The sequence below is a fragment of the Heloderma suspectum genome, chromosome 2 (genome assembly GCF_057233095.1).
Source record: "Heloderma suspectum isolate Gila_16-S chromosome 2, 16-S_ref, whole genome shotgun sequence".
NCBI classification, from domain to species: Eukaryota; Metazoa; Chordata; class Lepidosauria; order Squamata; family Helodermatidae; genus Heloderma; species Heloderma suspectum.
The window spans coordinates 163,680,017-163,693,215 of NC_139459.1; the positions used below are offsets into that span (position 1 = coordinate 163,680,017).

At 48.3% G+C, this 13,199-nt stretch overlaps 1 protein-coding gene across 1 annotated transcript in view; it reads right to left on the reverse strand.

Annotated features, from left to right (window-relative positions):
- Window positions 1-13,199, reverse strand: part of DOCK6 (dedicator of cytokinesis 6) — a 140,218-nt gene that overhangs the window by 22,308 nt on the left and 104,711 nt on the right. Inside the window, exons 33-41 of the mRNA XM_084835640.1 lie at window positions 11,997-12,123; window positions 11,440-11,524; window positions 9,441-9,537; window positions 8,196-8,330; window positions 7,370-7,522; window positions 6,194-6,352; window positions 3,687-3,787; window positions 1,877-2,069; window positions 1,358-1,501 (exon numbers count right to left, since the gene is read on the reverse strand). Coding sequence (XP_084691766.1) covers window positions 1,358-1,501; window positions 1,877-2,069; window positions 3,687-3,787; window positions 6,194-6,352; window positions 7,370-7,522; window positions 8,196-8,330; window positions 9,441-9,537; window positions 11,440-11,524; window positions 11,997-12,123 — 1,194 coding nt within the window. The remainder of the gene's footprint in view (window positions 1-1,357; window positions 1,502-1,876; window positions 2,070-3,686; window positions 3,788-6,193; window positions 6,353-7,369; window positions 7,523-8,195; window positions 8,331-9,440; window positions 9,538-11,439; window positions 11,525-11,996; window positions 12,124-13,199) is intronic.

A 13,199-nucleotide genomic window follows, 5' to 3' on the forward strand; every position in this document is an offset into this window, starting at 1 on the left:
AATTCCACACAAATAGCCTCTCAATCCTGCTATTGTGTTGAATTATGCAAATTCACATTGCTCAACACCAAGGATTATACCAACTGAAGCTTTGTGCACCAAGATTTTTGTTCTATTGGGGGGGGGGGGGTTACAGCAGGGTTTGGAAAAAGAGCATTGCAGTCCTGCACCCAGCTGCATATATTTAAGGCCCCCTGAAACCAAATGGGCCTGAGATGCCTGGATCAAAAAGTGGCTTTTTGCCTAAACGTATTGTTGAGAAATAGAAAGAGCAACATCATGAAAACCAACATGCCTGTTCCTTGAGGAAAGGCACCCACATGAGCAACGGTGCATTTGCTGCACTTCAAGCCAGAACTCTGGAAACTCTCCAGGTATAGGAGTGCAGTCAAAGATTGTGGCAAAGAAAGTTGGAACTTACAGAAAATAACTATGGCAGGGTGAGGGAAGAGGACCAGGTGCAAAAGGGTGGTGACAGCGGGGTGCTGGGGGAAGCACAGGAACAATGCTTCTCCCTGACCATTTACAAAAACAATCCACACCATTCGGGTTTCTCAGCCATTAGCAGGTGTCTCTTCCTTGTATAAAAGGATACAGAAAGGCTAAACTTGTGCATGGGAAGCTGTGCTCTGTGGCACTTCCAATCAAGTTATTTCCTAGATGGGCGATATGTTTTTTTTCGGGGGTGCAAATTGCCCCCCATTGGGCTCTCCACAGGCCAGCTGATGTCTGTGGCTGTGGCCACGTCCACTGATGTCATCACCCCCACCTCCCACCCATTTTTTCTTCCTTCGTGCTGTGGAGGGCACGGAATTACTTGCCTCTCTCAGCATGGAGAAAGAGACTTGGCTGGTGCCAGGAAGAGCAACTGCTCCTCCCAGCACTGCTGAAAGCCCCGTCTTTGTGTGCTACACGTCATCCCCATTGGGGTGGCACACAGTCTGAGAATGGGCTCAGCCAGCGCTGAGAAAAGCAGCCACTCCTCCCAGGCCACCCAAGTCCCCAGCATCCCTGCTGGTATCTCTGGTCTGTGACTGGAGATCGCAGCAGGGTTTCCCCATGCACTGCTTGCTCTCCCAACTGAGACTGTTATCTCTGATCACCGTGGAGATTTCTCCAGGGGATGGGGGCTTGGAGGCCAAGGAGGAACCCAAGGAGGCCCTAGCGGCCAGCTCTGTGGGCTGGATCAGGCCCATGGACTGGAGCTTCCCCACCCCTATCCTAGCCCCCCACCCCCAGGGTTCTGCCTCTAATGGAGCAGCAGCAGCCACTGCCCTCAGGCACATGGGATGCTGCTGCATGCTGGAAACCAATCTGCTGTCTCTCCCTTGCAAGCCCCAACATTTTAAACTCTCACCATAGTGAACGAGGAAGCTGCCTGCTCGAGCAAGCCCACCAACCCTTGCTCAGTGAAGTACTTTCCGGAGCAGATGCCCTCTTCATCAGGGGACAGGACATCATCTGAGACAGCTGACTCTTCCAACACATTGGAAGAGATGTTCTTGGAAAGAGACAGAAGTTATTGCAGGAGGGGGAAGACAGTCTTTCTCACTCTCCCCTCTACAAGAGCCCCTCAGAAGAACAAGGCAAGAACTCTGGCTTTTTAGTGTCTTAATGATGAACAGAAGACTTGCTGGATAGGGGGTTTCTGGGCTCTGTCCTTAGCTCTGGTGGGATAATGGAGTGCAACTTGTTTAAGGAAGGAAGGAGAGCTGTGGGCCAAACTTCTGCTCATTCAAGTTCTCCTGCAGGAAAGCAGGGATGGGCCCAGGGGGTAAACACATCAAGTACTGCCCTGAAGGAGAGGGGACAAGGCCTTGATGCAGCACATCAGCCCCTTTCCTGGGTGTGTCCTGCCCTCGTCCCCACATCTTACCTGGAAAGTGACACAGCCCACAGGGAGGTAGCGGCAGTCTTCCAGCATGCTCAGGTATTCAGCTACCAGGGCAGCAGAGTGCACCAGACATTGAGCCGCCTCTGCATGGTTCCCACGCTCGGAGTGCTTTGCTGCCATGTTCTGCAGCCACGTCAGCCTCAGGTCTGGAGATGTTTGGTACCCCTTGGCTATCCTGAGAGGCAAGCAACCATCAGGGACAGGACTTCTGGATTTACAGGGCTGGCTTTGCAACGGAGTTTCTTTATGATGATTTGCTTCAGTCCTGTCTTCTCCCCCTCCAGACAGAAGAAGCTTCACTTCTGAAGCCTTTTCATAGCATTTGTGGCTAGCAAACTGCTTCCCCCACCTTCAAGTACAGCTGCAGCACCTGTATGAGTGAGGCGCAGGCCTTGCTTGTGTTGGCAACATGACCATCTACCGGACTATGCCTCTGTCATCATTATAATGAGCAATAGATGTTCCCCGCCTCCATCAATGACTACTAGGCTTGATGGCTATGTACTACCTCCAGTACCAGAGGCAGTGAGCCTATGTACACCAGTTGCTGGGGAACATGGGCAGGAGGGTGCTGTTGAACTTGTGTCCTGCTTGTGGTTTCCTGGTTGACAGCTGGTTGGCAACTGTGTAAACAGAATGCTGGACTAGTTGGACCCTTGGGCTAATCCAGCAGGGCTCTTATGTTCATTTTGTGGTTTTTAAAAAATACACACACCCTTTTTAAAATAAGTGTTTTAGAAGCAGAGTATAAATGTTTTAGAAGTAGAGTATGAGTGCTTTCTAGTTAAGAACATAAGAAGAGACATGCTATATCAGACCAAGGGTCGATCTGGTCCAGCATTCTGCTCACACAGTGGCCAACCGGCTGTCGATGGGAAACCCTCAAGCAGGACATGACTGCAACAGTGCCCTCCCGCCCATGTTCCCCAGCAACTGGTGTACATAGGCACATTGTCTCTGGTTCTGGAGGTAGCACACAGCCATCAGGACTAGTAGCCATCGATAGCTTTATCCTCCAGGAATTTGCCTAACCCCCTTTTAAAGCCATCCAAGGTGGTGGCCATCACTGCATCTTGTGATGCAAGTTCCATAGTTTAACTATGTGCTGTGTGAAGAAGTACGTCCTTTTATTTGTCCTGAATCTCCCACTAATCACCTTCATGGGATGATCCTGGGTTTTACTATTATGAGAGTATTATGCTTGTAGGAATTAAACTTCCAGCCCCCTGAATACACACATTCACCTAGAGATAAAAACCAGAAAGGCTCCCTCCAACCTCATAGCCTTGCCCCACCATTTCATAACCTTTTCTTTTCATATTCACTGCAAGCTGTACATACCCCTCTTTTCCAGCCCCTTATATCATGAAAGGACACACAGCTTATCCCTCACAGCAAAGTTATCCCCTTGGCTACAAGGGTAGCCTGTCTGCTTCCATTATATGTCATGGTATTTGTGGAGAGGATCTCTCACGATTGGCAATGGATGAGGCTGATGTAAGTGAAAGCAGAAAGAAAAGAACCATCTCTTTTTCTGCCTGGAAAGCTTCAGCATCTCTTGCTGGAGAAGCAAGGCTGGTACTGGCTTGTGCACAACCAATCAGTGAGCCCACGGCTGAATTGGGATTTGAACCCTGCTGTCCCAGGGCCAAATGCAACCCCTGGCTCTTTTATCTTGACTCATCACCCCATGGGGAATGTCCAGGAAGGAACGGAGGCTGAGGAAGCAGGCTAGGCCCGCCTCCATGTCTCCCTACTGCTTTCCTACCTGGGGCCCTGGCTATTGTCTCACCTGTACATCAGGTCTATCAGCATCTCAGGGTCCTCCTGATGCTCCTTCATCTTCACTGTGTCTGTCAGGATCATGTGCAGGTTGAAGACTAGGTCCTGAACCTGGGCAGGGAGAAGAGGAAGCAACTTCTATTGACAGCCACGAAGAATAGGCAGGAGAACACAACTGCCTCCATCAAAAATAGTGATGCTACAAAAGTGAGCACCCCTGCTCAAATACTTGTGAACGGGATTGAGGTGAGCATAGCCCTGCTCACCCTGCTCAATGAGCAGAGCTGGTTTTGCCTTGAACCTGCAAACCTTCTCCACTCACCCTTTCCGCTGCTCCAAAGCCAAAGGACTTACCTTTGGGGCAGTGGAAGGCCAAGGAGAAGGCCCTCCACTGCATCACTAAAGAGAATGAATGGGTTTATCTGAAGATGGAAAATTTCATTAGCAACTATTTGCCAAAGTTGTTAATGAACCTGTCTGGTTATTAAAATCTGGAAGAAAGGTCTTTCTGAAGATACTGGCACTTGCAAAGGCCCCCCAATGGGCATGAAAGAGAGGACTTTCTTCTATGTCACTCCCAAATCGTGGAATACACCCCCACTGGAGCTACGATTGGTCTTTATTCTCTCTGCTTTTGGCAAAGGTGTCAAGACACATCTTTTTTATCTCTGCCTATTGAAAATTGTTTTTAGGAGTGTTGCTGTTTTTAATCATGTTTCAGCATAGCATTTTCACTTTAAAACAATGTGCATGGGGAGCTGGGTAGATACTGGCTTAGCAGTATTACAATGCCGTCAGGAGCCAATTCCAGAATTAGACATTCTAAAGGCTTTCCAAGGCGTTAAATACCACTGTACAGCCATTTCATGACATTTTCTTTGCAGTTTGTACTGAATACTCATAGTATTCTGGGAGAGAAGAAAAACAAAACATTTTCTGATACAGGCTGTGATATTTTTTTCCAATTTAGGTTTATGCTTCATTTCCATGAGGTTCTATTTCTGATTATTACATACTTTAAACGCTATTTTTATTACCTGAGATCAATGCTTCACGTTTAGTCAACTGCCTTGTAATATCATATTCTGGTTTTTGAGAAGACTTTTATTTGAAAACTAGTAAATGGACCTGGCTTCACATGGGTGGAATCGCCATTATGTTGATACAGTGAAGACGGCAAACCAACTTACGCGGCTGTCAGAGTTACCCACTATATTCCACCCTGTCTGAGTGAAGCCAGCCCCACTGGCACCCCTAGGCACTGTCCATGCCAGGCGCACCAATAGCCTCTTAAGGGAGGGGTGTGTCCATTCCATTCCCTTGAAGGGGGAGGCAGCCCCTCAGCAGGGGACAGGCGTGTAACTGTGTCCCTCGGCCTACCAATCTCCCTTGACTTGAAACTGTATGGTCTGCAAAGCTATGTGCTGGTTAGGGAGGTCTGCCCCCAGTGGCTGAAGACATACTGCAGGCTTCAACCACATGGACACATTTCAATTAATAAATATTAATTAATGTGTTTTAAAAACAAAATAACCCTGAGGTGCACACTCCTAGGGTCCCCTGAGTATGCATAACAAGTTTCAGGTGTCTAGGTTTCACAATCTTGGAGCTATCACCATCACAGACAGACAGACACACATCCTCTTTTATGATGATAGAGACTGGCAAAATGGTGCTGGGGGTGTTTATATAGCACTATCTGGTCATAACATAGCACCATCATATTTTTGAATGAATCAGTGTATTCATCACACACATGCAAACTTGCAAAATGAAAAAATTGCCTAGCTTTTCATTGAGATCAAATGCTTCATAATTAATTTGCGGCGAAAGAAAGAAGAAGTGCTAGCCACTAGGGCGGAAAATTATTATTCCTTATGCATACAACAGCTGCATTTGGACACTTATTTTTCCTCCATCTGCTTTTCTTGAGTTTCTCTTCATATAAAGCAAGGGTAAGCAATCTTTTTTTTGGAGGGGGGTGCATTGGCCAACGTGGAACACCACGAGGGTTGCACAAGTGTGCAGGGATGGTAGTAGGTGGGGCCAAGACACACACACACACAGCCATCCATTCAGGATCATGATCACTTCGGGGGGGGGGGGTGAGGTTAGAGTCTCTTCCACTCCCATCCCCAATGATGTCAATCAGGATTGCAGGGAGCGGTGGGAGGAAGAGTCTTTTTGCCGTTTCCTTACAGTAGTGGGCAGGGCTTCCGAGAACCAAGCAGGTCACACAGAGAACAGCTGAGGGCTGCCCATGGGTTGCCCACGTATGATCTAACACTATTTATTTGTTTGTTGGCGTGTGGGGTCCTATCAGGCAACACTTCTAAAGCAAACAAAGGCATAGCACTCCTTGACAAGAGCAATAGAACAAGCCACATGCAATGTTTCTCAGTCTTGAGCCCTTAAAGGAGAAGGCACGGTTTCTGGGTTGGAAGTCCAAGCCATGGCTGAAGTGCTAGTGCTGCCAAAAGCCTCTGGCTGGATCTACGTGTCTGCTGGGAATGGTACCTGCTCAGCAAAGGTGGTCTCTCGCAGCTCTGGGTCTTCCTCAGCATAGGTCAGGATGGTCTTCAGCGAGCGCCGCAAGTGCTCCTCGTTGAAATTTTGTGAAGTCCCCACAAGTGAGGAGAGTGACATGGTGACCTGCATCTTCACTCGGGCAAAGTTCTATACAAGAGAGGAGTATATGTTAAGAACCTGTACATGCTAAGAACTTGCTTCTCTTTAATACTAGTAATTATTTTGCAGTAGCAAATGGATCCAGCTTTCCAGGAATTTGAATACAGTGAAGCCTTCAAGCAAAGTTACGCAGCTGGCACCCCAGATGGCACGGCCCCTACCATCCCTGTAGCACTTGGGGGGGGCTGCCCCAAAGGAGTGGGGAGTGGGCAGCTTGTCTCTCTTGTGCTGGTTAGGGACGTTTGCCACCTAGTGCCTGAAGAAGGTACTTCAGGCTTCAAACACATGGACACATTTACATTAACTGAAATTAATTAACGTGTTTTTAAAACCAAATAACCCTAGGATGTACACCCCAGGTCCCCTTAGTATGCATGCTACGTTTCAGGTGTCTAGGTTTCACCGCCTTGGGGCTAACAGATGGACAGACAAATACACATCCCCTTTTAGGATTATAGATGACATTTCTATCTGTACCGGAATCCAAATCCAACTCCAGATACACAAAGAAAACAAAAACACTGCCTTCTTGACTGTCTCTAGCTCCTTCTGGCAAAACAAAATGAAACACTCTAAGTCAGTTGCTAGGAAGGGGCATCTACATTGTATGAAGCTCCATAAAGTTCTAGGTGCCCTGATAGAGGATCTACTGCCCCTTCCTATAGCAGCAACTGACACAAATCCAGACCCAGGCTGGCACAAACATTTCATTACCTTTATACACATGTAGCACCATCAGTGTACACAGTACCTTATAGGGTCCTGTTAATACAAACAGGTCCCTCACCCCAAGGAGCTTACGACTACATTTTCACAAAAGGAGAGGAGAAAAACAGAGGCAGGGAAGGAATATGGGCAATGTGGCAATGCTCCAGGGATCAGTAGGATAGTTAAGCTGTCTGGACCCTGGTGAGTGCCCCCCCATGCCCCCCAAGAAGCAACCTCACGGTGGAAGGGACGTTGGGGACAGCCCTAGGGCCTCCTTACTCCCACACTAGCACTTACATTGCCGATCTCAAAGTTCTGCCGCATGAGGAGGTAGAGTGAGGTGCTCGCGTGGGTGCGAATGGTGCCCACCCTGCTACTGCAATGGCGCAGAAGGCGTAGACACAGGTCAGCACACAATTCTGTGTCCTCCTCAAAAAGCATTTCAGGGAACTGCAAGCACAAGACCAATGTTACTTTATTTAACTATGATAAAAATTGTTTTTACTGGTTGCAAGCAAGGCACTGTTAAATAGAAGGGTAAAATCCAACAGCTTGCCAATTTTAAAAGCAAGGTATTAAAACACCTAATATTAAAGCGGCAAGACTTTGGGGGTTGGACTCGATGGTCTTATAGGCCCCTTCCAACCCTACTATTCTATGAAGACTGAATATTAAAAGCCTTTGTAAATCAGGTTTTCACCTGATGCCAGGAACTGTAGAAAGCAGGGGCTCTGCCAGGCCTCTTTGCAGAGGCTGTCCCACATCTGCAGTCCCATAAGTGAGTAAACTCTGCTCCTGGCAGTACTAGGCAACCCCAGAAAAAGGAGTGATCCTGGACAGCAAGGCATCTCCAGCAGAACTTAAAATGAAAGGCTAGAGAACATGAGGGGTGATAGAGAGCAACTGAAGACACGAGGGACAGACACACTACACGGTACTGCCCACAGGGCTGCTAAAGGATCCAGTCTCTAGTTATAACCAGAGCCGGGGGAGCCTGGACACAGGCTGCCAATTGCCTTTCTCCACTGGTTTCTTAGAAGTGGAACTGGATGCTTTGCAGAAGTAGCTGATTCAGTAGGAGCATTTGCTTCTGCCAAGCTTTCCCCAGCCCAAACACACTCACCTTGCTCACTAGCGCCCTCTGGGTGGCAAAGCAGTGTTCCAGGAAGGCAGCGCTCGGTGCACAGCCCATGCTATGCAAAAGCACCCGTAGCACCCCACCTAGGACACTCTCCTTGGCTTCCGATAAGATCACAGTCTGCAGGGAACAAGCGGGGGCGAAGGGAGTAGAGAAAGAAAATAACTCTTCATGGTCTTGCCTCTCCTCATCTCTGTATTCAAATATCCCGGCTTGTGATCTTTGCTCAAACACAGCCAGAGAAAAGTCAAGAAGAAAGAAGACAGCTGCACAAATAGATATGGTTCTCAACACATTTCAAGGAAACTCTTTATCAAAGGAAATTTAATGCTTCTTTAATGAAAAAAATCATGATTGGGACAACTTTTCTTCTCCTAATCTGAGCTGGAGAAGAAAGGTTGTGCCAAGCCCTTATTAAGAAACATTAACACTTCCCTTGATAAAGAGTTTCCTTGGCTCAATTCAGCCGCTTTTAAATTCTGGGATCCCTCCAGCCACTGCTGCGCAGACCCCCTCAACTCCTTTAGGGTTCAAATTCTAGGACCCTGATAGAAAACCAAAGTTATAAGCCTAAGGGTGCCAGATTCTGCGCTTGCATGTGAAAAAGCCAACATGTGTAATACGCAGCCCAGTTAGAGGTAGGGATGCCAGAGTCTGGAAGAAGCCCTTCCCTGTCTAGCAGCTCCTGGTCTGGTTCTTCACTCAGAAACTTCGCCTCTGTAACTGGTAGAGCCACCTCTCCCTTCTTGGGATCGCCGGCCCACCCTCTCCCCTCTGCCTTAGCATCTGCACTTGGCCCACCTGTGCTTCACGTCAAGGCCCTGCCCAGATTGGCCTTGCCTTTGCCCAACTGTTTCTGAGAAGAACCATGAACAGGAGGAAAGATTCCAAGAGTGCTGGAGGTAAACAACCAAAGCCATTATCCTACAAATAGGATATTTAATAAATATAAAACATTTGGTTTTCCTTTTCTACTGCCCTTGGAATATTTCCTCCTTTATGTGATGTTTTTTATTATGTTCCCGAGCAGAACCTTCCCAGATGCTTCTGCAAGTTCCAACACTGTATTAGGAAGCAGGATACTGCTCTCCTTGGGTACACAGGGCCAGTTCTGAGAGCTCCAAAGCAGCGGGTGACAAACCTCACACTGGAAGCACAACTTAGGCCTATCAAATCCCAGAGCCTTGCCCTGGTGGGGAGGTGCAAAGCTTGAGCCCTGCCAGATCCTACCTGCACAATGATTTCCAGAGTGTCCAGCACCACCATGTTGGCCTCTGTGGCCATATTCCCATCCACTAGAGCGTCATGCTCCATCTCCTCCTTGGACCTGAGCAAGAGACAAAGGAGGGGTGGATCAAGACATCCTGGGCCACCAGATGTCAATCCTGACTTGCAAAGTGATATGGCAGTTTTCTGCTCACTGTGCCATCCAAGGTTAGAACTGCCTTTCTCTGATGAGGGTTTTGCTCTAGGAGATGTGGAGCCAAAGTGAGTTGGCTCCCAAGAAACTGCTGGTTGGTCCCTGTCCCTAGTTCTTGCTAAAACCCTCTTCCCAGGCCAACTGCTACCCAACGAAAAGATCAAGGGGCTGCAGCACCTTTCCTATGAGGAAAAAGGGTTGGGACATGGAGATGATGGCAGGCTGAGGTCAGGGAAGCTGACAGCAGAGTAAAAAGGCATCTCTTTTCTAGCCAAATACCCTCTAGACATGGCCTTTCCCTCTAAAAATAAGAGAGGATTCTCAAGGATCTGAGGGATGCTCTGAATGTCATGTGATCACAGTGATGCAACAAACTTAACATTCTGTCCCCATTTATAATCAACACTTGAGGCAGAGTTCACATGTTTAGGTACAGTGAGTGGCCATTGTGTGACTGGGGTCCAGGTCTGGTTCCTGCTGTCGGGTAACTGCCTTTTCTGTGGAGACTGATCATACGGTACGATTTGTCATGGGCTAACTCACACTGACAAGGACAAATACTACACTGTAACTGGAATAACGGAAAAGCTGAAAGGACCAAAGGCCCTGTAACTGCAAGTCAGCATGTGTGTCAAAACTATACTGGCAAAGGAAAGCGTTTTAAATTAAATGATTGATTAATTCATTCATTAATTCTCGTTTATTTCTAGAATTTAAGTTGCCCTACAGTTCTCGGACGACTAATAAAAAACACAAATAAAATCCAAGGTCTCGTTCGGGACTCAAGGAAGCTGTTGAAGCTCAGGGAAAGGAGGTGGATCTAAGGTTAGGATGACAAAAGGATTGTTTCGACCAAGGGAAGGGCCTTATAACACCTTGTGGAGGACACAGACATCTTCCCCCCAGGTTTCACCTTTGTTGCGGGGAAGCCAGCATTCAAAGTGCTTTGTTAACACATATCCCGTCCAGGAGCCTCCACTGCTTGAGAAAGCACACGCGCATACATGGCACGGCGTATCCCTCCCAGGCGTCGAAGGGCATTCTCTCCTAACCTCCCAAATTTTGCATTGTTTTGAGAAGCACTTCCTTCTAATTTATTTGTGTTAGTTCCAAGTGCTTCCCCACATATAAAAAGGTAAAGGTGTCCCCAACCAGTCGTGTCCGACTCTAGGGTGTGGTGCTCATCTCCATTTCTAAGCCGAAGAGCCAGCATTGTCCGAAGACGCTTCCATGGTCATGTGGCTGGCATGACTGAACACCGAGGTGCACGGAGCGCTGTTACCTTTCCCACCAAAGCGGTACCTATTTGTCTACTTGCAATTTCTTGCTTTCGAACTGCTAGGTTGGCAGGAGCTGGGACTGAAGACGGGAGCTCACTCCGTCACACAGCACTCGGGTCTTGAACTGCTGTCCTGCCGACCTTCCGGTCTGCAGTTCAGCGTCTTAACCACTAAGCTGCTAGGAAAAAAGATGCCCAGTGAAGTGCCTCCCCCTGGGTAATGTCAACCATTTAATCAACACTGTTTTCTTTGAAGGATTCACTCCTGTATTTGAATACATCTCACTAATTTTAAAAAAGGGGGTGGGGGACAAAGAAGCTTTCCCCCACCCCCACAACCTCAGGACCATTTAACATACTCCTGGTGCAGGATCAAAGCTGTTATGTGAAGCACTATGGTGGCAGGCAACCTGCGTGCTGAAATAAATAAATAAATGAGTGTCTGAGTCAAGTCCTTCAAAACCGAATGTATGGATGCTCACAAAGTATTCCTTCTCCCCTGATCCCCCAAGAGCTGCCCACAAACGCACTTGTCCACTTTGTCCGAATTCTGCCTCCAGTGGGAAATATTCTTCCTCCAGCGAACATTTTCTTGAGTTCCTAATGGGCCACGCTCTGCGGAGTAAGGGAAGGAAGGTGCTGTCAGGGCATCTCAGGCTTAGAACAGTTTCCAGACAGCGAGTTCACCATGAGTTATTAATGAAGGACTCAAGCAGCTAGGAGGCACTCAGACTTTCTGTGCATGGCTAGGGGCTTGTTCACAGCCCAGCAGCAGTGAGCAGAAATAAGAGGAAATAAGGAAAAGCTGGGATTTCACACACAGCTCACATTCTCATAAGAACAGTTTGGCCTTCCTTTATAGCCAGCAAGGATTGTGGGAAATGTGCTCAAAATAGCAATTTTATTTTTGTTTTTCGGAGTTTCCCCCTCTCTCCACATATGGCATTCCAAAGAGGCCGCTTTTGCCAATCTTGGCTGTTTATGCTTGCTTGCTTGAAGACCTGAAGCTTTTTTATGGGGGTGGACAGGACAGGATGGGACTGGGGATGGACAAGCAGCTCATGATGCTCACTGCTGTAGTTCTCACCTCGGCTGCGTCGAACCATCTCCTGGCGAGCCCCAATAGTGCCCAGGATGGCTTCCTCCAGTCGTGCTTTCATGTCCAGAGACTTCTTGAAGGTCAGGCTGTTGATGCGCTCAAAGGCCTTCTTGCCCTGTGGGATGGCAGGGAGTCATTAAGCCGGGGGGGGGGGGTTGATTGCTGAAACAAGATCTAACCCTCAGTTGCCCCAAGTTCATGGGAAACATGCACACCGCTGCTCATTGAAGGAAATGCCCAAGAGCCCATTTCAACAGGAGCTGATCAGCAAGATGCAAAGGCTTCTCAGCTTCACCATGGGGAATGCTACTGCCTGAAGCCAGATCAGCCACCCTTCTAGCCCAGCACCAAACACTCTAGAAAGGATCTGCAAGTTGTCACATCTCACTTCCAGCAAACACATGACAGGGTTCCAAGGGCAAGGCTGCTCCCCTCCCCATTGTAGTTCATACCACTGATAGGCCTTAGTTGGAACCAACTACACTATCAGACCTCATGATGTCCCAGGGGAATGCTTTCATCATAAGCCAAATGAAAGTACATCCTTTTATGCCAACTGCCAGTGGCTTCTTGCATTTAGCTTGCATTATGAGCTGCAGAGAGAGGCTGGGTGAGGGGATCAAGGCACTGGTGAATGCCTCCCTTGAGGAGGGAGTGATGCCATCAGCCCTCAAGGAGGCAGTGATAAGACCGCTTTTAAAAAAGCCCTCCTTGGATCCCCAAGTTCTGAACAACTTTCACCCAGTCTCGAATCTGCCTTTTTTGGGTAAGGTGATTGAGCGGGTGGTGGCGATGCAGTTGAAGGCACACTTGGAAGAAGCCAATTATCTAGATCCATTTCAGTCAGGCTTCAGGCCTGGGCATGGGACAGAAACGGCCTTGGTCACCTTGGTGGATGATATGAGGAGGGCTCTGGACAGGGGCGAATGCTCCTTCCTTGTTCTCCTCGACCTCTCACCGGCTTTTGATACCGTTGACCACGATATCCTCCTGGACCGCCTGGAGGGGTTGGGCATTGGAGACACCGTATTACGGTGGTTCCGGTCCTTCCTCTCTGGCAGGTACCAGAGGGTAGCACTGGGAGAGGAGGTTTCGGACCCGTGGCCGCTCACTTGTGGGGTGCCACAGGGTTCCATCCTCTCCCTGATGCTATTTAATATCTATGTGAAGCCGCTGGGGGCTATCATCAGG